This window comes from Toxorhynchites rutilus, chromosome 2, assembly GCF_029784135.1.
Source record: "Toxorhynchites rutilus septentrionalis strain SRP chromosome 2, ASM2978413v1, whole genome shotgun sequence".
NCBI classification, from domain to species: domain Eukaryota; kingdom Metazoa; phylum Arthropoda; class Insecta; order Diptera; family Culicidae; genus Toxorhynchites; species Toxorhynchites rutilus.
In genome coordinates this window covers 256637189-256659765 of record NC_073745.1, presented here as the reverse complement: position 1 = coordinate 256659765, position 22577 = coordinate 256637189, and the positions used below count along the sequence as shown (strand labels likewise).

Here is a 22577-nt window from a genome sequence, read left to right as displayed (position 1 = left end):
TATCCTTCCCTCTGAACGCCAACGATGCAACTATACATGCTCCACAAGACGAAACGTGAAATGAGCCATGCTTTACTTTTCACCCAAATCGAACTGTCAAGAGCTACCGTATCAGGCTGCCAGAGTATGTGTTCATAGCATGCGATGAACCGGTTCTTTTGCCAATTATTGGTACCTGTGCAGCGGAGGTCACCGGAGAAGGAGTATGGGTTGTATGTTACGTCATCGGTATTGCAGTTTTGCAGCGACATTTATTGGCATTTTAAGCTTTTATTTATTTTCACTTAGGGATCAGACATTTTTGCTGCTTTTTCTGCTGAATGGGTGTTATGCCATGCAGTTGAATGGATCGGAAGCTTTAAGACATACCGTTATTCGTATTACTGTATTGGCGAATGTTTGGTTCAAAATAGTGCGCTGAAGCGAATTCTGTTCCTAAAATAAATCCAACACAACAGTACATAATAATTCTAATGTTTTCAGAATCTGCATCTGGACAATTTCCAACCAATCACCATTACAATTAATATCTAATTGTGCACCTCAATCGCATGTCGATCTTCTCCATGTGTTATTTTTCCTATTTTTGTTTTTACAATAAATATTGCTAAACGGTAAAAACCTTCTTGTTGCGGGCGAGAATGCCGTGAGTTCAGCAACCTTGCCGCGACAGATATTCATATGAGCTAGGTTGTCCCGCGGGAAGCAAGCCTCATTAGGATGCAAAGCGTGAAGTCCGCGAGCGGCTTATTTTATCCGTTTTTGGACGATGGCCTTCTGTTTCAACAATTATATCGGGTTTCTTTAATTTGTTGCCGTCGACAGACGATTACGGGATGCGACAAACATAGGAGCAGAGAAAAGGTAATAAATTGCGTTTGAAGAATTTCGAAATATAGCACACTTGACTTGAATTTGATATGTTGGTCATTTGAATCTGCCAAAGGTAATGCATTTTTGAAAAAAAGTAATATGTATTTGGAAAAAAAGGGAAGAAATGATAGAAAAATGCGATCCTAATATTTTGCGATTGAGGGACTAAACCACCAATTTTCACGAAAATCAGAGAACCACTATATTGGTTTGGCATGGAGTGGCTGATTCATTCAGGGTTGCCAATAATATTTTTCAAAAAACTGGAAGATTGCTCTTTAAAAAATTGGAACAGAACTGGATCATGTAAACCGTCTTATTTTAAAAAGATCGGCTTTAAAATAATTTGTTTGCCCATTCCAATGATTGAGAAATAGAATTTCCTTCGAAGCGTCGTGTAGTATTTATATGTAGTTCATTAAACAGCGAAATGAACAATTAATTAATCATATCATTCGAGTAGATCAAAATGCCGTTTCCCACTACTCGAACATTACTACGAGACAATATTTGAGGATCTTTTCTTCTAGAACATCTAGTAAATACGTTTTTTATAAAACTTCAAAAATATCGTTGTTATTGGTTCGTGTCCATCATGTCATCCTTCATGTCATGTCATGCCCAGATTAATTGAGCTGCATGGGGTCACAGAATCTAACTTCAACCTTCTGTTATTTTTCTTCTAACGCGAATTTTGATTTACGTAGTGTTCCTTTTGACCATATTCGTTGCTATCTCACGAATAATGTAAAGCAAGAAAAATCGACCTTCGGTTTGTCGCTTTTGCGTAGTTGGTTCCAGCTCCCACTCGTTAACATTTAAAAGCGGTTCTATCATGCATCAAATAGGAGAGTTTAGATCATGCGTAATATCAATGCTATTTAGAACCGAAAATCCTTTGGGAGACCATGAGAAACTAATATCCCATTGATGTAAACGGAAACAAGATTACTTGGGTTTTATGTTCATATCAACCATATAATTATATAAACTCAAAGGCAGTTGTGATTGAAATTATAGTTCAAGTCTGAACTTCAGAATATTTTGGAGAACCTAGAACATCTGATATTTATTTAATTTTCATAGACAGTGTAGCACGCACTGTATGTGCACCCGTGGCCGAGTGGTTAGCGTCTCACATTATCATGCCGGGTGTTCGGGTTCGATTCCCGTTCTGGCCGGAGGATTTTTCGTCAAAGAAATTTCCTTTGACTTGCACTGTGGTCACGCGTATTCAAGAGCTTTCCCCTCGGAATACATTCAAGGCGTGTTATTTGGCTTAAGAAATCTCAACTAAGTATAAATGAATGACGTTAGTTAATGCATACGTTGTGACGGCAAAGGTTCCACAGGGAACGTTAACGCCATTCAAGTAGCACGCACTGTGCACTAACCGTATTGAATTCGGAAGTATAAGCGAGAGAAAAAAAACTGGGTTGAAAAAAAGGTATATCCAAGGTAAATACACATTGGATCGATCGAACGATGAATGTCAAAAAAACGAATTGGTCAAGGGATATGAAGGGTGAGTGAGGGATATTATGTATACATTGTGAATTTATTTTACATAAAATAGGTAAAACTGTGTGCTTCACATATAAAAATTGGATAAAACTGGATGATATTTCAAAAAACTGGAATATTTCAGGATTTAACTGTTTGACTGGATCGAGAGAAAAAAACTGGAAGAATCCAGTTTAAACTGGAACATTGGCAACGCTGCATTCATTATTCAACTGTGAGATAATCAGATAATGTGACCAAAGTCATGGCCAAAACAAAAGAGCAAGAGCCTTTCACTCACTAGCAAATTTCGGAAAGGCCTAGAGAATTACTATGCAATTCGATTTCGCGGATAATCCGCTCGCGGCAAATCGAGGTTCTACTGTATGTGAAACCTCAGTTTTTGGCAATCATATTGTCTTACCTCTTCATCCTCTGATGTTTCCTCGGTGGTAGTCGTGGTTGTTGTCGTAGTCGATGTAACGGCCGTCGTGTTACTGGTGGATGAGGTACTCGAAGTGGCAGGCGCGCGACCGAAGATGAGCGAGGTCGCCTTTAAACCATCCACCCTTACCATTAGGGCTATTATCACTGTAGTGAGAGAGAGAAAAAAGAGAGTAATTGTTAATAAATTTATGATTTCCTCTGCACAATCAAAACATTTCATTGTTGTTTTATTTATTTTTTCACCTTAAAACGAATGATAAGAGATAAGTTCAACGTTTAAATGGGGTCCAATGTAATCGATACGGGCCAAACTGATTTTTGATCACGAAAGATTCATCTCATTAAGATTGAAAAATCATAATTGAATAGATATAGGTACTATCTTGATAAACAGAAAATATTAGGTGGTAAGTTGATTGATAAATAGGCTGACCAAGTGGTTCTGGAATAAAAACGGGACACGCAAGCCAAAAAATATATAGTCAAACTTTCGTAGTTGGAGCTTCTTTGGTCTCGATAACGACGGAACATTCAGATGATGAAGCAAATTTGCGAAGGCAAATATGATTTCTGGAAAATTTATCAAACAATTTGTCACATTCCAGATTCATTGATGGCAAAATTCAGTAATCTTCAATTCCTATTTGCATATATCTATCTGCAACTGACACCGAATCTTTCTATCCCTTATATTATACCTTTCTATCTCATTAATTATAATTCCTCTGGTCCAATCATCAAGCAAAATGTTTTTATCTATCTGAATAGGAAGTTATTTACTAATTCTACTTTGGATCTCTGCTCATTCAGGAAACGAGTTTGATATAATCCATTAATTCTGGTGTTTTCCTCCTAGACTACCCTTTCATTTTCCAATGTACTCCAACACAATAGCGTAGAACATTTTTATGAGATTTAGCCTTCTGTATTTCACCTGAATTAACTAGACTTGTAAGAACAGTTCGCGTTCCACTGGTCAAAAATACTTCTTCCTTTTTATGCTGAAAAATTCTAAAAGTTTGATATAGTTTGAGGCACGGAGCTTCATATAAATTGCGTAGTACAACGAAACATTTACCTTGTTAAACCGAGTAGGAGGATAAAAATATCAAGAATCCTCTCGATGGAAAGTCAAAGAGAAAAGAATCGTGTATTACCAATGACGAATTGAGATTTAAACCAGATGGCACAGCCAATAAAGTGATGATATTTTGTTTTTTGGTTCAAAATTTGTTGGAAAATCTGCTTTTTGTTTTAAATTTCCTGGTATCAAGTATTCGAAAAAAAAAGCTAAGCTAAAAAGTAAGAATATTGTCATTTTACACTTTGGTAAGTGTGTTATGAAGGAGGACTTGGTATAAGTGTTGTAATTTATATTCTGTTACTGGGTAAAAGATTGGTAACATGTGTTGCATTTCAAATACTGAATACCCTTCTTGTATTGGCCGAAAAGAATCCCCTACATAATAGATTATATCAAATAATTTAATATGATATCGATTTCATCACCATTATACACATCATGAACCTCTGAAAAATGTTAGGAAGTTAGTATTAATAACCTGAAAAATCTAAAATTTTCGAAGAGTGTTTATAATTTTGGTCCAATCGCGTGTTGAAATCATTGTAAGTATACAAAAAATCAAATATTCTTACCATTTATTGGCGACATTTAGTGACATTTAATTTAAATGGAATCAAAATGAATAATAACGGCTGAATCTTGCTTTCAGGCGCGTAACGTTTGCATTAAAAGAAGGACAAAAATTGCCGATTTTTATGGGGTTACCTTCACACGTGAAATTACCCATGCAGCATCAATCATAGTAACCCATGAGTCAGCAAAAAAAAAATTGACAGCTCTATAAGTCGAACTCTAACCGTGATGGCGAAAACAGTGAACCTACTCCTTAGACAACTTTAAGAGCTATATGTTCTGCGGTGTAAATAAAAATGATGGGAGGAAAGTAACCAAATGGAATTAGAAAAATAAAAGAATAGTTTGAGTAGAGAGAGGTAAGGTATTCGAAATCAAAGAAAAAAGAAGTTAGAAGTAAATTCAATAGAGGTTTTCGTAGAGATTTTTATGAGGTAATATACGAAGTAATTATTTCAAATCGCTCAAAAGAAAACTGGATAGCAGCAGGAGAATCGAAAATTTAATTTGATTATTACAAAGCTGAACGTTTGAGAATTAATCAGTCGTTATTTGAGCGGCATTTACAAGGAACTATAGAACGAAACTACAATTCAATGATCTGTCACAAAGTAAAACCGATTCAAAGAGTTTCGAACTAAGTCCGAACATCCCTAATTGACTGACACAAAAAATATTCCTTATTCATTGACAAAAATGATCTAAACAACCTATTTTAAAAATCTTAATTGTAGTCATTGTTTGTAGCTCGTGTGGTAAAGCATTCTAATAACTATTACCTCTTACAAAAATCAAATCCGAGTAATGCGGCGGAAAAAAAAGGAAGTAATGCGGAAAACCAAATATTCTCCCTCTTTGCGATCTCAGAGGAACAAGTATGTTGTATAGGCAAATGGGTTGTTGGCTTCGTCTTCTAGTTGAATTTATTCATTAATCTTACTCTACTCTAACGCGTAGCGCGAGTTCAACGGAGAGAGGAAAGGCTCGGTCGTCGATTCAACGCACGCCGCCTAGGAGATTCTAATGCGAAAAAGTACTTTGTAGATGAACTTGTGACCCGAGCCGAGGATGTTCCTGTTAGTGGTAGCGTCAAGGACCAGTGGTATTGTGGTATCGTATAGTGCCCTCGACCTGTAAGTGAAGCGCTCGTGCCGAAGGGACAAGCGAGTGTGGGCTGACTCTCTTGCTAACGAGAGAGAGAGAGAGAGCTGCAGCAACCGGTAACCTTCCTTTACAATGTGTCACGACGCCTATACAGAGCAAATATGAGTACCGAGATGCTTGTGAAAGACGCGACTGGTTAACGTGAGCCGAGACACCCCAACGTGAGCCGCCTTCAGTGAGACGTATTTCCCGCGTCAACACAGAGACGCCGTCATTGCGAGAGATAGAAGCAGCAAGCAGAAGTATGAAATCCAAGAAAGCTCCGAGGGTTGATTGCATATCAGCCGAGATGCTCAAAGCTGATTTCGCTCTATTCGCAGAAATCTTGCATTATGTCTGGAAAACTGCAACATTTCCGGTCGACTGGATGCAGGGCATCCTTATTATGGTTCCAAAGAAAGGGGACCTGACTGAATGCGACAACTGGCAAGGCATCATGCTGCTGTGCGTAGTCCTTAAAATCCTGTGCAAGGTGATCCGGGTCAAGGAGAAGGTAGATGCGACGCTCCGACAGCAGCAGGCAGGCCTTAGGGCTAGTAGGACCTGTAACGACCATATTGCTACGTTGCGCATCATTATCGAGCAGATCAATGAATTCCAATTAAAAAAAATTAATTCCAGGAGTCCCTTCACCAGGTGTTCATCGATTATGAGAAAGCTTTCGACCACCACAACACGTTAACCTCTGGAGCGCCCTGAGACGCACGGGAATCCCGAATAAACTAGTCAACCTAGTATCAGCGTAGTGCGAGGCTTTTACGTGTAGAATCTTGCATAACTCTTGTCTGACCCAATCCGGGTCGTGGCTGGTGTTAGGCAAGGCTGTTCACTTTCACCACTACTATTCCTTATCGTCATCGACGAGATCATGGTGGGCACTATCGACCGTGAATCAAATCGTGGGCTCCTTTGGGAGTCTATTAGGATAAAGCACCTCAACGACTTTGCTTTTGTTGATGACATTGCACTAGTATCGGCGAGGCGCTCTGATATTCAGAGTAAGCTTGACGACCTGGCCGCATGCTCGTCCACGGCTGGCCTGAAAATGAATGTCAGCAAGACGAAAGCTTTGGATGGTAACACGGTCATGCCTCCCAGATTCACAGTTTCCAATATCTGCCGAGATTGCGTCAGATGGCGGGACCAACATCGATATATGCGCGCGGATCAAGAAGGCGAAGGCTGCCTTTGCAAGTCTGAGGAAGACATGGAGGTGAAATCAGATCAGTCACTACACCAAAATCCGGAACTTAAATTCTAACGTAAAATCAGTGCAGCTATACGCAAGTGAGACGTGGGACGTATCAACGAGAACGTGCGGAAGCTTCCGGTCTTCGTGAACCGATGCCGAACCGATTTTTCTTTTCTTCCTAGAGGCCAACTATTCAAATTTACGCTCTCATCCTGAGACCTCGTAGCTGTACAAAATGGTTCTGTAAAGAAGCTGCGAGATAACTCGTAGTTGGCATTAATGGCATGTCAGCGCGATTAAATTATTTATACGGATTTTTCGACTTCAACCGGGTTTTATTAGGACTCAATGAAGCCTAAACGGTGATGGATAAAACAGTTTCCTCGAAACCTTACTCTATGATTGCCGAAGCCATGAAAAATTATCAAAGTTGCTGTTCGATTTTTCGAACGCTTGGCCTAATATGGGCTAATCGAAAAAAAAACTTGCACAACTGGTTAATTGCCACTACTTAGAATAAAATATTTGAAACTATTCAAGAACAATAAACGTGTGTTTTTAATTATTTTTTATGAGAAAAAATCGGTTTCTAATAAGCCTCAAATAAATGTACTCCACTACTTATCTTTATGAACAATCTTTTCGACACGGGCAGATAACTGACAGACTCATCACCTCCATTCAGTAGCGCTAATTTGCATTCAATCGAAAAATTACGGGGAATAATCAATCAATAAACTTCCTCCACATAAAGCAAATGGCAACATCATCTCTCTATGGATGTTAATTATCAATCAACAACAGCCAATAACCGGCTCTCGCGCACGTTGTGTCCTCCGCGTTCGCCCATCAATTTTCTTCGGTCAAACTTTCAACTTCCACACTTCGAAACCGTTGAGATCGAGACGGAAGACGGAAGAAGAAGGGAAACTGAGTTAAGCCGCACCGTTCCGCACCACGCCGCGTATGTGTGGGAAGGCCGACCGGACGGACGCGACGGTCACTGACGGGAGGCGGGCGCTAGACTCGCAGCGTAACGTCGCGGCGGACTGCTGGCAATGTTCAATGTCATTGCCATTGGTAAATGGGAGGAGGACAGGAAAGAAAGAAATATTATGAATTCATCGTTGCCGGTGAGATAAAAAGAAACAAACAAAAACACGCATAAACACAAATAACTCTTCATGGAGTCAGCAGAATTCAAATATTACAACGAGATGAAATTTCGCAATTGTTGAGATTGTTTAAGTGAATCAATTAAGGAATGTTCCGGTGTGGAGTGACTGATGCGATGACCACAGATTGACAGTATGGAAATGACAATATCGAACATCTGTTTCCATAGTAAACAATCTGCGAAAATCGCAGGACGGTTTACCCGATGAATGAGTCGATGGAAAAACCTTTGTAGCGAATGCCAAACTAATATCGTAAATCTATTCAGTCAACTTTTTCAGATATGACATATTCATTCAAGTTTGCCGGCCATCCTTGGTACTACACGGTCTCATAAGTTCTTAGAAATAAATAATGATGTTTCTGTATTCTTGGAAGTACTGAATACAACACACAATATTGTTTGTACGTTTGAGAAATTTGCAAAATTATGAGTCAACAAATATTGTCATTGTGGATGCCAAACTTACCCGCAAACGCCAACAGCCATCGTCGGATCTTTTTCATAGTTTCTCCTGTAAAAAAGACAAAAACAATAAAACAATGAATAAATGATTTGAGCAATTGATGATTTACATGAGTAATCGGAGATGCATGTAGGTAATTTTAGTATCATGTCGAAAAAAACCAAAATGAGTGTTGGTACTGTTTCAAACACTATCGGCATTTCGGTTTTTCATGGTATAGTTGTTCAGAAATTAGCCTTCAAATTTATGCACCTATTTTTATTGCGCAGTAAGTAAAAATTATTGGAAATTAATAGAATTGATTGTATGTCGGCACTTGAGAAAATGTTTATCAATCAAGCCGTGAATCACTGTAACGAATCGGTTAATGTATAAAACGAGCACTTTCATGTTCACGAAAAGCGGCACATCACTTTGGATATGATACAAAGGAGGAGGTGACGAAAACAGTGCCAAGATCGAATATGGCAATAAACCTGAAAATTTCACCCTGATGTATCCATCAAATGCTGAGAAATGAGCTGATGCTCCAGTGTTATGACACACAACGAGCATATTACATCAGAGAAATATAGAAAAAAATTGATATAGAGGACGAAAATGTTGAAGCACATGTTGGACAATTGAAAAAAGGCTTTTCCAACATTAAAACCTCAAAACAAACTAACGTTTATATTTTAAATATTTAATAAAAAAGAGTTGTAAATCATAAAAATGGCTAATGAAAATAATCCCATTTTCACGGAATATAATTAAATTAGGTATGTGTTTAAAGAGAAAAAAGAGAATACATATTCAGATGCTCACTCTTGAAACATATGCAATGTTTGAAAAGGACAACCTTTTTTTGAAAATTTAAATATGTGAGTTGTTTTAAGTGAAAAGCATGACACTTCGAATAATTTGAAAAATATTGGTGAATGGATCTGTACTACTCTCGAAAATAACATATCACAAAAACATAAATAGAAAAATATTGATATTTTTTCATGAACATTATTTAGATCTTGCTACAAGCGAAACAAAGACATTTAAGAAGACTGAACAAACGTACCATTTTTAACGGGACAGTGCCGTTTTTTCGACCATTTTTTTTATTGTTCCGTCTTTTTATCAATCTGTACCGTATTTTGAGTATAAAGAGAAAAAAATATGTCTTGTATGGTTGATTTCTACCAGAGATCGAATGCCTAGAATCATTGACTTTTCTTTGCTAAAATAATAACTCGGAATAAAGACGTCTGCTTAAAATATGATGTACGGCAAAGTTGTTAGAAAATCAATGGATTATTTTGGAAAAATAACTTGGGGACATGTTTTGAGTTATCAAAAATTTTCAATATTCAACTCAATTTTTGAGTAAGATTTTTTAAAGATTTTTGTATTTAAAATGTTATTTTTCCTAAATAGTTCACTGATTTCCCAACAGTTTCGAGTAATGATTTTATCGAAAAAAGGGCAATTATATTGGATATACCCTCATAAAAATCAGTCGTAATTAAATCGTTTTAAAAATAAAAATTGTGATTTGGAACAGTCGCAACAAGATTTTAAAAAAATAGAAGGTTGGTGTCTAGGACTCGACCGCATTGTTAACGTAGGACTACACAATTATTGCTGGCGAGGATAAGCGTTGCGAAACGAATTTTCATCTTCAGTTCCCGGCCCTCGCCCCAGGAAGATACATTTATTATATCCGGCTTAAATTACGCTAAACCCCGGAAACAATGCTCGAATTCACGGAAATTGAATGACCGGTCGGAAAAACTCATCAATATGTCCCCTGAATTCACAAAAACACTTTTTTGACAAGAAAGTCTTCCATGAGGAAAAATGTGCTTCCAATTTTCGTCAATTCAAAACCTTTGAGTATTAGATAATTACTATGTATAAATAAAACAAATCTCAGAATATTTCCGATTCGATTGGTGTGCAAATCATTAAAATTCATTCGTAGAGAGAGTAGTTAGTAACGTTAACTTTATTTCAAAAATTCGTGACCTGGTTTCTGATTTGGCACTCTTACTGAAAGTTGTAGTTCTACATAAAAAATTTTTTCAGGGTCGCGTCAAAATCATCTGTTTTGGCGTGGAATTGCTCTATATTTTGTGTCTACCTGGTAGTATTGCACATGTTCAAAGGATTTTTTCTGCCATGAACAATATGTGGACAATGGAAAATACACGACTCTATGTTGAAACCATAAAAGTTATGATAATTGTCAAACAGAACTTCGATCTGGAATGTGACAAATTTATTGATAAAACTTCCAACAATCATAATGTCACAATGTCACTTCATCATCTAAAAATACCTTCGTTGTAGAGAACAAAGCAGGTACACCTAAGAATGTTTGATCAGGTTGTTTTAAACTCGGTTTTATTCAAATGTTTCGAAAAATATCAAGAGTTATTTTTTGGCTTACATGTCCCGTTTTTATTCCTGAACTATTTGGTCAGCCTACATTTAAGGAAGTAACACACACTGATTCGGTTAACAAAATTATGCTGTTCATTTATTGAACAACAATGTGCATTTTTTTATTATTATTCAAATACTTTTGTATGTTTTTCAAATAGCGGAAGTGCGGGTCTTCATCAACAGTGTTCCATACGGCAAAGCAACGAGAAAAACAGATATTACAGAGTACTCTGGTTGGAATTGTTCAAATTCCAAATTGCTGATGTTCAAAATAAATGGTTCTTTCATACTAGCGACGCGATCAGTACTTCCAGACAACTTTTTGAATTGATTGGGTTCTAAATTTTAATGAAAATCAAGGTTCAATTCCAAAACAAATAAAGATAGGGTTTAACATCCATGTGACACCTTAAAATAGTACGAAATATATTTCATAATCAAGGTTTCAAGGGTCGAGTAGTGTAGAAACCATGGATACCAGAGAAAAACATTAAAAAACGACTGAAGTGGGTGCAAGATAATTGAACAATTGATGACTGAAAGGAGGTAATTTGGTCAGATGGGTCATAAATAATGTTAGTTGGGTCTGATGGTATAACATGCAAAAGTCGACGAACGTTCTATAAAGAGAATGTTCAAAACCAAAAGTCAAACACGGAGGAGCTGTGTTATTGTAACATCGTAATTTTCTAAGTGACTTTGTTTTATATTATTATTTTTTTTACCATTGGACATATTGGAGCAGTAGCTTCCACCAAATTCGGAGAAACTGGTTGATCGTCGGTACACATTTTAGCAAGATGGAGAACTAAGGCATACACCGAAACTGATATCAAATATGTTTACAGAACGAAAAATTCAAAATTTCAGAGTGACCAGCACTAACAGAGTGATCAGCATTAATTCAATAGAATATTTGTGGTCTATTTTGAGGCCCAAGAAAATATTCCAACAAGCCTTCGACAACTACGGCAAGTAATTGCAACTGAGTGGGGAAAATCGTATCGTAAATAACAACTCAGCTTTTTGAATCAATGTCAAGCTGTCATTCATGCCAAGGGTGTTCACAGAAAAAATAGGGGAAATGCGGTTAAAATGAACCGGTGCGTAAATTTGTATTTCTTACTATGTTTTTGTATGCATTAGAAAATTTCAATTACAACTCTAGGTGAATAAGCTCAGCATGTTATTTCACTATTTCAATAATGATTTGAACAAATTTAGATAAGAAACAACGCATGAATCTATCTCATTTAGCATGATATGTGTTCAGCCATTCCATGTCATACCGATATAGTGGTTCTCCGATTTTCACGGAAAGTGCCAGTTTTGTCGTCGAAAACTACTAGACTCTTATGTTTTTATCTTTTCATTATCGGGCCCGTTTTCATTACTATTTTTTAGGGTGGTCCGAAAAATCGACTTTTTACCCGTTTTTTCCAAAAACAACTTTTTTTTTTAAATCATGACTTTTGAACTACTGAACCGATTCAGATGATCGACATATCCAGTTAAAGTTATTTAGCTTGTCTTTTTTTTGAAAAATATTATACTAGAAGAAAATTCGGATTTTGATTTTGTAATTATCATTGTATTTGTTTTTTTATAGTTTACATGGTCTCGGGACCGAGGGCGCTAAATTTTTATTTATAAAATTTTATATTTTTTCTTGAAAGCTGAGGATTTTTTACATAACATATCCAAAACTCAAAGAGGTTTTTTTGTTTTTGAATTATGATTTTTCAAAATTAAACGATGGTCCGAAAAATCATTTTTTACCCATTTTTCCACAACAAAAATTCATAACTTTTGAACCGCTGAACCAATTCAGATGATCAACTTATCAAATCAAATCCAATGAGCTATTCATGTTTGAAAAAAATATTACACTTGGAGAAAAGATTTGGGGTTGATATTTCGGCCCACCCTAAAATAAAAATGGGCACAATAATGAAAAAGTAAAAAAAGGTCTAGTATTTTATGATAAGAAACAAAACTACCATTTTTCACGAATATCTGAAAACCACTATATCGGTTTGCCATGGGATGGCTGAGTTTTTGTTCATTATACCACCACCAAAATATACTCGATTTCACGATTTTTTTTCTTTGAGCGAAACATGCACTATTTTTTATATATAGTAAAAATCGTTCGATATCTAGAACAACACTTAGTTAGGCTAAAATATTCTTCGAAAAAAGGAGATATGTGGACGCAGTAAAAGGGTATATTCCTTAGCGTGTTCATATTATCACCTCTTCCTCCAGTTGTTTATCCGGAATAAAATGGATTTTGTTGCCTTTCTTTTTTGTTTTTTCAATCATCTGATCTCAAAAATCGACCAAGGTTCATATCACATGAGAATAGTTTGAATTTATGTTTACCGATAGAAGAATAAAAATCATTTTGACGAAGTATCAGGTAATTTGAAAAAAAAACCAGAGCTGGATAAAACTTTTTTTAACATTCTGTATACTAATGAGTGCTCCTGTGACCGAGTCGCTAGCGTCACACATTATCATGCCGGAAGTTCGGGTTCGATTCCCATTCTGGTCGGGAGATTTTTCGTCGAAGAAAGCTCTTTCGACTTGTACACGCGTATTCTAGAGTTTGCCACTTAGAATGCATTGAGGGGAAGGTCGTTGGAATTGTCAATGGAAAATATCGCACATAACGGTGCAGTTTTGTTTGTAACTTCAAATCCGAAATGTAAGCATCGCGTCGATTTTCATCTCGTCTGGTGGAGAGTACTTCTGTATTTTTGCACCACACGCAAACATTGTTTCACATTCATTACATTCGCCAAGAATAGGTACTCACTGCAACTAGTGCATTCCTATATTTTTGTTGGTTGGAAGAATTTGTTTATCCATAGAAAAGTTGTACACACCAAACATAAACTATCAAGCAATTGAATAAATATTTTCACGAAAGAAGCTTGATATATACCATATATGTACCGGTGCCAAATATTGTAGCTCATGGTTAAGTGAGAGTACTAAATCGTATCCTGCATTTCATATATACTCTGTTAATTCAAAAACCTTACAAGCAATAGATTCGTTCCCTAAAACCTGTGTAACTGAGCCTGTAGAAATAAGCGGATTGAAGTGAATAGAAGATGATTGAATTGAACTTAGAGTAAACTTCTGAAAATGCAAATTCATGCTAAAATTTGCTAGTAATGCATTCACTTTGAGTGAATTGAATGAATGTGTTAGAAGGAGGAAACATTCGAAAGTAACATAATTTTCACCACCACTCCCTATAAACATGAATCAGGTAAATCGGAGTTATCCAGCATTTTCGAAGTCCATCTATTGAATCTTTGATGAATCATTTTTTATTATTATATATTTTTTTTGTATCTCAATCCAAAAGCTAAACTGAGAAGGCTTCGAGCATCGTTTACATCAGCTGATACGATATGAACATTAGCGAAGTTTTAGTTAGCAATTGACGGTCAAATGTAAACTAAAAGTCGATAAATTATTGTAGAGTAATGTTTGTACCATATGGGACACCATCTTGACCAGGGATGGTAAAAAATCACATTCAACGATCAATGAATAAGTATATCTCTCTAGTCGGATATTTTTAAATCACCCCCAGCAGGCGATGCTCTTTTATTCTTCATATGTACACAGAGAGAATACTTGGAACGGTGAGTTACCAAGATCTCAAAAAAGCAATATGAAAGCGGAATCCCCACTGCTTGCACTCACGAAGCATTACTTCTACTACTCAAGTTTTATCGTGAGTGCAAGCCACAAACGGTTAATCCCATTCCATAGAGCGGATGAGCGTACGTCATAGAGACACTCATTCCCATGGAGCAAATTCTTGTTAGGAGTTGTAAACAAAACGAGGACGGAGAGTAACTCTAATTGAGTTCGAACTAGTTTCAGTCTAGCAATGCTTTGGTCAACTCAGAGTTACCAAGAGAAAATCATTTGGTTATGATGGGTGAGGATTAATAGTTAGTCGCAGTTTGCACAGATTGCGATCTTTGCATTTTGCGATTAATCGTAAATCACATCATTCTCCCTTGTTTTCCATCCTTGATCCTGACACCGAATCTGAGAAAGATAATCACGAGTAAATTAGGCTGGGAGTCGATAGTCTGTTGGAAAAAAAAACATTCGCTCGATTTGTTTGACATTGAACTCAATTAAAGTAAAAGGGAAATATTAACCTTTGTCAATTTTTCTTAACTTACAGGAAGTAATACAGTGATGTAGACCCGTTTTACCATGTCATTCAGTTGAATGAGTCTAGTATCAAAATCGTATGATTGACATACGACAAATAGACTATAAGGGGACGCAAAACGTGAAATGAGGATAACAAATTGTTAATAATAATAATAATGCTTTTAATAAAAAGAAGTTCCATTCGCCTATTTAGTTTACTGGCATACCATAGGCGTAAAGCATTGTGTGGTTATAACAACTTGTACGGAAGTACCCGTAGAAAAACAAAGGTCGATAACCTTTCTAATTTTTTTCATTGAGAAATTGTTCCATTGAATAATGAATGTGTACATTGCATTCGGTCGAGAAACTCCTTTTCACAACGATCTAGCTCTGAAAATATTTAATAGTAATCATCAAAAAATTGTCATTATTAAGTTAATCAACGATGTAATTGAAAAATATCACAAGTTTTTGTTACGTTGAATTTAATGATAGAATTTTTGTTGTTGAACTTTTTGTATACTAAAGCCAATATACTCGTCTCATTCAATTCACTATTTTCAATTTTTTGTCAAATGCAGTTTAAATTTGTTTAACTTTTTCACTGCTCTCCATAATATGTTGATATTAGTGGGATCACCTCTTACTATTGCGCTTTTTTCCAACTTCTCTATCAACTTGAAAGGCATTTATCAGCGTAAAAGATCTGTTTTGATTCGATTTCCTCTCGCTCGACACACCGCAGACCTACAGATACAATCACATCGCAAGAGCTCTATTCATCTCGTGATTTTCTGTTTTCCGTGTTTAGCAGTTAGTAGGTTACATTCGCAATTTGAACTTTCATTATCCATCGAACGTATTTTTTTCCGCCAGTCACCTAATGCTTAAAGTGTTGACTGCGTTTTGTGTGTCAGCAGTGACGACATATTTGTTACGTAATTGAAGGTCTGACTAGGGCACCATCGGGTACTCTGGGCAAACGAGAATTAGAGGGTGAACACTGTGGGCATGGTTATTAGAAGCTCAGCTTGACATAAAGTTTTCTGTTCAATGAATGTCAGTGATACCCAATTTCGTGGACAATAACCATAGTTCTATCAGTACGGCAGGAATGTTGGAGGTAGCGGTAGCGATTGTAACTGTCAAGCTTTGCGGAAAAATCGACTCAAATTCATCTATAATTATTGCATTCTCATTCCAATGAATCTGTTGTAGTTCAGTTAGCAAGAAATCGATCGTACACTGACAAACGAGCGATCCATCGAAAAACCCCCGCCCGATTTCAACGAACAAGCTCAGAAAAAAGCGACCACGATCAGTGATCGAGGTGGTAGAGCACTGAAAGTCAGCGCGCTCTCTGAAGGACGTCCAGTGTCTGGTTGACAACTTTCAGGTTTCAGGCGGAGTGGAGCATGGCTTTTTTTCTACTCTATTCGCTGCACTCTTTACATGAAGTTGCATCTCTGAAAGTGGTTTATATCGTGTTTTTATTGTTGTGCCATTGGGAACTGATTCTACAACCTTTTTTGGCGGCAACTTTCCGATAGTTGTGGTAGAGATTTGGCGGATTGTTATAAAGGAAACAAGAACTGATAGTTTTAATGCCGGAAATATGCTGGAGTCAACGTGGTATTGTCCTCAAAATCGATGTAATTATGAATTGCGAACAAGGAAATACTCGTCATATCAAGTTACTATTGTGATTAGCGCGTCTAACAATTATAGCTGTCTGTTTGTTTAATTGAAATTAGGTATGGACGATAACAGGGCTTATAATTTCCTTGGTTAGTTTCGGGGAAACATCTACATCATCTCTACATATACCTCTTTATAAAGCATTTGAGTCGTTTGTTTGAAAAACCTCATAAAAGCCATTATTATCAAAATTGACTTTTGATATTTGATGAATCAGAAAAAGTTAGTTCTATGAACCCCTTTAAATAGGGGTTACAAATATTCGTTTGTTTGAGAAACCCATGTTTCTAATCATCACCACGGGTAACGCTGCGATAAATATACAATTTCATTCATTATTTACATCCGGAATTGCATTACCGTCCCAAAATTCAATAACCGGTTATTCGGTAATGAAAATTTCATTACCGGTAATACCGGTAAATTACCGGTAAAAAATACTTTAATGATTACTTTTATTGATAATGGTTAGTTTACAAAAAAAAAAAATTACCGAGTTTTTGCTACTTAAATTTTTGGATAGAGTAATACTAAAGGACACAAATGATATTAATTTTGTCGTCTTCTAATCTAGATCGAAACTCATTAACAAATCGTTTGTCCATTTCAGTGATCCAATGATGTTGGGCGTACAGTGCGAAGAGCATCGAATACCGTTGTCATGTATGTATTTGGATCTGATGCCCTCTGTACGAAAACTCTTGTCTGATGGGCGTTGATATCTTTGATTTCTACAATCGTTGTTCAAGTATCTCCTTGATGCTCAACCGTTGTGCAGGTTCTACATCGCCCAATGGATTTTTCCCTCCTGTTGTCCAGTCTCTGAATTGATACCATAATCGTCAAATTTCATCAAACCACAAACCATTTTAAATGCTTGCTTGATCAATGCAGTCCGTGACGTTTGATAGAAGACGCCGAGGTCATTATTAATTGTGTCCTGATCACGAGAATGATTATTTATTTACGCAATCAAATCTACATATACAAAACGTATATGCTGCTCGATTCGAAATTCCTGATGGTTGCTCCGATAGCTGTTCTAGCATAAATTGCAATCCGACGTCAGTTTTATGAAGGGTGCGGTTCTTCCGGCAGAGCAATTCAACAGCGACCAGAACTGGATCGAGGTCATCATGAAGGAACTGGCCTTCATCGCTGTCAGTTTATCGCTGTAGCTTAACCTGTGTTTCGTTTTCCGATCGAGCAGCGAATTTTGAACTGAAGTTCGAAGGTCGTAAAATCGGCGCAACACTGCCTGTTGTGGTTTTTCGATCTGATTTTGATTCTCGGGTAATACTTATAAAGTGGCATAAGGGCAAATATTATTTATGGAATAGAAATTAAAATTACCGAAATTACCGGTTTTTGATAGTAAATAGATTTTGAAAATTCGAAAAATTTCCAAAATGGCAGCCAAAATTCTCGAATCCGGATGTGGAATATATGACACTGTAACCCGGGATGAGCAAGACCAAGTGATGTAGATTCACTAGAATTCGAGCTGAGAAACGAAGTTTAGAATAATTATTTTGTAATTACTGTTTTTTAACTTCTGGAAAAATAAAGAATTTATACACCGACAAAAAAAATTCAAAAAAAAAAAAAATCCAATTTATGTAACAAAGTTCGTGATATGAATTGTCCAAAAGAACAATTTGAAAGTTTATTTCATTTAATGAATATACAACATTCATATGCCTCATAATCCTTTTTTAGCAGCTGCGAAAAAAGACTATTTTAAGCATTAGTTGACTGTAAAATCTGGCGATAGCGCAGATGGTAAGCGCGTCGATTTTCCGAGCCGAAGGCTGGAGGGTTCGAATCCCGCCACTGCCTAAAGTATTTTTCGGGTTAGAAATCCGTTCGGTAACTCTTAACCAATAAGCATGCAGGATTCGATACTGGAAAGGCATAGTTAGCCTCAATGAAGAGGAAGTGCCCCTCCCCATTCCACTTCCTCCTTCAATGCAGAGCATAAGTTATAAAGAACCCCATTCGTACGCATAGCATTTTGAACTTCTGGTACAAAAAATAATGTATTATCTAAATAAAATGGTTAGAAAATTTGTTTTCAACTCTCAAAAGTAGTTACAAGAAATCTGCATGGTGGGGTTCGAATTCGACTTTGAGTCACTGTAGCTATTTTGTGAAAATTTGTGATATTTAAACCGCTGATGAAAAAGCAAATGTAAAGGTATTAAGCTTTCTAAGAAAAAACTAGAAGTGGGATATATCTATGATGTAACCGAAAGATTGACGTAGGACTACTATTCGCTTAGCAATCAATAGGTAACAAACATATGACTCTCAGATATTTTATCTTTCGAAAAAACGATTTTATTGAGCCGGAAAAGCATTATTAACGCTCAAAAGAGGAATCAATTCCTTCTCGGAATTACCAAGCGTAAATCCTAAACACTTTCCCCCTCCTAAACAATTTGAATCATCGATCGATTGCGGCATTCGTGTACATTCTAAGCTATAATTATTTCCCTTTCTTCCTCTTCTTCTAATTGAATTATAGAGACTTCAAATTTTAAAGTTCATTCGTCTCAAACCCTGAGAAGGGCCTCCTTCTAACTGCTTCATTCACAAACTGTCACTTTACAATCACTACCAGTTTAATTTCCGAGCAGGCACCGGCTTACATACAGATTAGTATGATTTCAATAGACGAATTTCATGCCAACTCGTCTTAGGAGTTGGCAGCACCATCTCAGATAGCAGTGAAACGTTGTGGGTGTAAAGACATGGATAATTTAAGCAACTTTGATTACTTGAAATATTTAAAATAAAATTAGACCACTTTTTGAAAAGGGTTCAAAAATTTTTTACTCAATTTAATAAAAAAAATATAACTCGAAAATTATGATACGTACAAATTCTGGTCAGAGGATGAAATGTAGGAAATTGTTCAAATTTCACCAAATTTTTTTTTAATTTCGCTGAAAAACAAAACAAAGAAAAACCAAATTTTAAAAATTTAAAACTAATTTTTTTTCCAAAAACGTATTTTTTAAGATTCTCAAAATTCGTGTGAATCGCCCTTACAATTGTTGGAAACTGTCCATTTTACAGGGTAAAAGTATTTCTAGCAACAACTTTTTCATGTTTTCCTAGAAAAAAATACAACTAATCCTAATTTTGTTTAAAGCCAGGATAGCGATATAGTGTATTCGACAAAGTTTTAGATTTTGTCAATTATGTTGAAGACGTCAACTTTCTATCTTTTATAGTTACCGGAACACGAGAAATATTTTTTTATGAAGACTCTTGAAAAAACAATGTTTTACTCGTAACATTTTTGTGTGTAAATTCTCGTGTTTGACATGTTTTTGACATGTTTTTTAAATAGAAAAAAGTTTTCGGAACATGTAAATCGCGATAATTTATACATAAAAATGTTTCGAGTTGTATAAGTTAATAGTAATTAATAGCAATTTTTCAATAAAAAAAAACCTTAAAAAGTTGTTGTCAAAAAAACTTTTTTCCTGTGAATATGCCCATCTTCTGATGTATGGGTGACTTATTTGAAATTGTAAGGGCTGTTTATATCAATTTTTTCAGAATTTTTAAAACACATGTTTTCGAGACATTTTTTTTTCAATGAATTTTTTTTTTCAAAAATTTGTTTTATATTTTTTAATGAAAACCTACTAAATTTCGTTCATTTAATTCCTTAAACATCATTTTGTAGATCTAATAGTTTTCAAATTAACATTTTTTGACTTCAAACTAAATTAGAATAAGTTGTATTTTTTTCAAAGAAACATGAAAAAGTTGTTGTTCCCTGTTAGAGTGTCCATCTTCTGTTGTATGACCGACTTGTTGGAAATTGTAAGTGCTATTGTAAGTACTAAAATCTATTTTTTTAAATATTTCAAGTATGCAAAGTTGCTTAAAAGGTTCATGTATTCATACCCACAACGTTTCACTGCTATTTGAGATGGTGCTGCCAACGGCCAGTAGAGTTGACAAGAAATAGCAAATTATAGCTATTGAAACGATTGTTCGTGTCAATAAATAGCAAGAATATAACTTTTGGACATTTTTTGGACATTTATATGAAATAGTTATCATACCATTTCGTTTATTCGGAGCAGAATTATAAACGCTTGAAAAAGGAATGGATTCCTCCGGGGAATTACTCAGCACAAATAATACCACCAAAATTTCGTATTCTTCACTATTGAATCCATATTCAATGGCACCCATATGTATTGAATTATCATCGATACTTCGTTTTTTACTAAATGCTCCACTCTGTCTGGCTGCAGAAAATAAATGGAATTGGGAGAGAAGAGCATACATAATTCATAGGCGTGTGAGCGTGACCATCCTTATCTCACATAGCAATACCAACCAAATTTATGTCCGAGGGGGCGCCAGTTTGTATACAGATTTGTGATTTCAATGAAGATTTCAATAGCCTGTTATAGAAGTAATTTTTTTCGGCTCAATAATTAATAGGCATATAACGCGTTGACATTTTATATTTCGAATAAAGTGATCATACTACCACTTCTTTTAGCTGGAAAAGAATTATGAACGCTCTAAGGAGGAATCGAGTTCTCTCCGAAAATACCCAGCACTAGTAAAACCTCTCTCATCGATTAATTGTGGCGTTCGTCAACAAATGATATCAATATATTAGGCTGTCAAAAAAGTCCTGCGGTATTTCCGCGAGGTGTCGTTGTAAGCGCGTAGTTCTAGTTGTATTCATTGTATCGAGTCATACTATAGCTTGTTGGAAAGGTATTTTTGCGCGCTATAATATAGCCCTTGACAGTGTTTTGTTTGGTTAAGTCGTTCGTGAGTTATAGTGTCGCAAATATGGAGCAAAATATAGAGAAAATCCGACATATTTTACAGTATTACTATGACAAAGGCAAAAATGCATCTCAAGCTGCAAATAAAATTTGTGCAGTTTATGGACCCGATACAGTTTCCATTTCCACCGCACAACGATGGTTTCAACGTTTTCGTTCTGGTGTAAAGGTCGTCGAAGATGCGTCACGCTCCGGAAGGCCTGTCGTCGAAAATTGCGACAAAATCGCTGAATTAGCCGAGAAAGACCGGCATAGTAGCAGCCGTAGCATCGGCCAAGAGCTGGGGATAAGTCATCAAATCGTTATTAACCATTTGAAGAAGTGTTTGGTGGGATTGTCAAGGAATAATCTATTATGAGCTGCTTCCCTGTGGCCAAACGCTCAATTCGGACCTGTACTGTCAACAACTGGACCGCTTGAAGGTAGCACTCATGAAGAAGAGGCCATCTTTGATAAACAGAGGCCTCATTGTCTTCCATCAGGACAACGCCAGGCCACACACTTCTTTGGTGACGCGCCAGAAGCTCCGGGAGCTCGGATGGGAGGTTCTTTTGCATCCGCCGTATAGTCCGGACCTTGCACCAAGTGACTACCACCTGTTTTTGTCCATGGCGAACGAGCTAGGTAGTCAGAAGTTAGTCACAAAAGAGGCCTGTGAAAATTGCCTATCCGAGTTTTTTGACAATAAGGAAGCGAGCTTCTATAACAGGGGTATTATGAAGTTGGCATCTCGTTGGGAACAAGTCATCGAACAAAACGGCGCATATTTGACTTAAAACAGATGATTGTAACTAATTTTATGAACAAATGAAAATAAAAAAAAAGATACCGCAGGACTTTTTTGACAGCCTAATATTATTTCGTATATATTTAAACAGAACGCAAGACAATTCCAAAGGAAAACAAAATATCCATTCATCCATTTATTGAAAATTGATTTAGATGCAACT

The 22577-nt window shown here is 36.3% G+C and overlaps 1 protein-coding gene across 7 annotated transcripts in view; it reads right to left on the bottom strand.

Annotated features, from left to right (window-relative positions):
* LOC129768073 (zinc finger CCCH domain-containing protein 13-like) overlaps window positions 1-22577 on the bottom strand; it is a 176573-nt gene that overhangs the window by 49441 nt on the left and 104555 nt on the right. For all 7 annotated transcript variants that reach the window (XM_055769483.1, XM_055769487.1, XM_055769484.1 and 4 more), the window contains exons 3-4: window positions 8483-8527; window positions 2801-2967 (exon numbers count right to left, since the gene is read on the bottom strand). In XM_055769483.1, the coding sequence (XP_055625458.1) occupies window positions 2801-2967; window positions 8483-8519 (204 nt within the window). In that variant the 5' untranslated portion in view covers window positions 8520-8527. The remainder of the gene's footprint in view (window positions 1-2800; window positions 2968-8482; window positions 8528-22577) is intronic.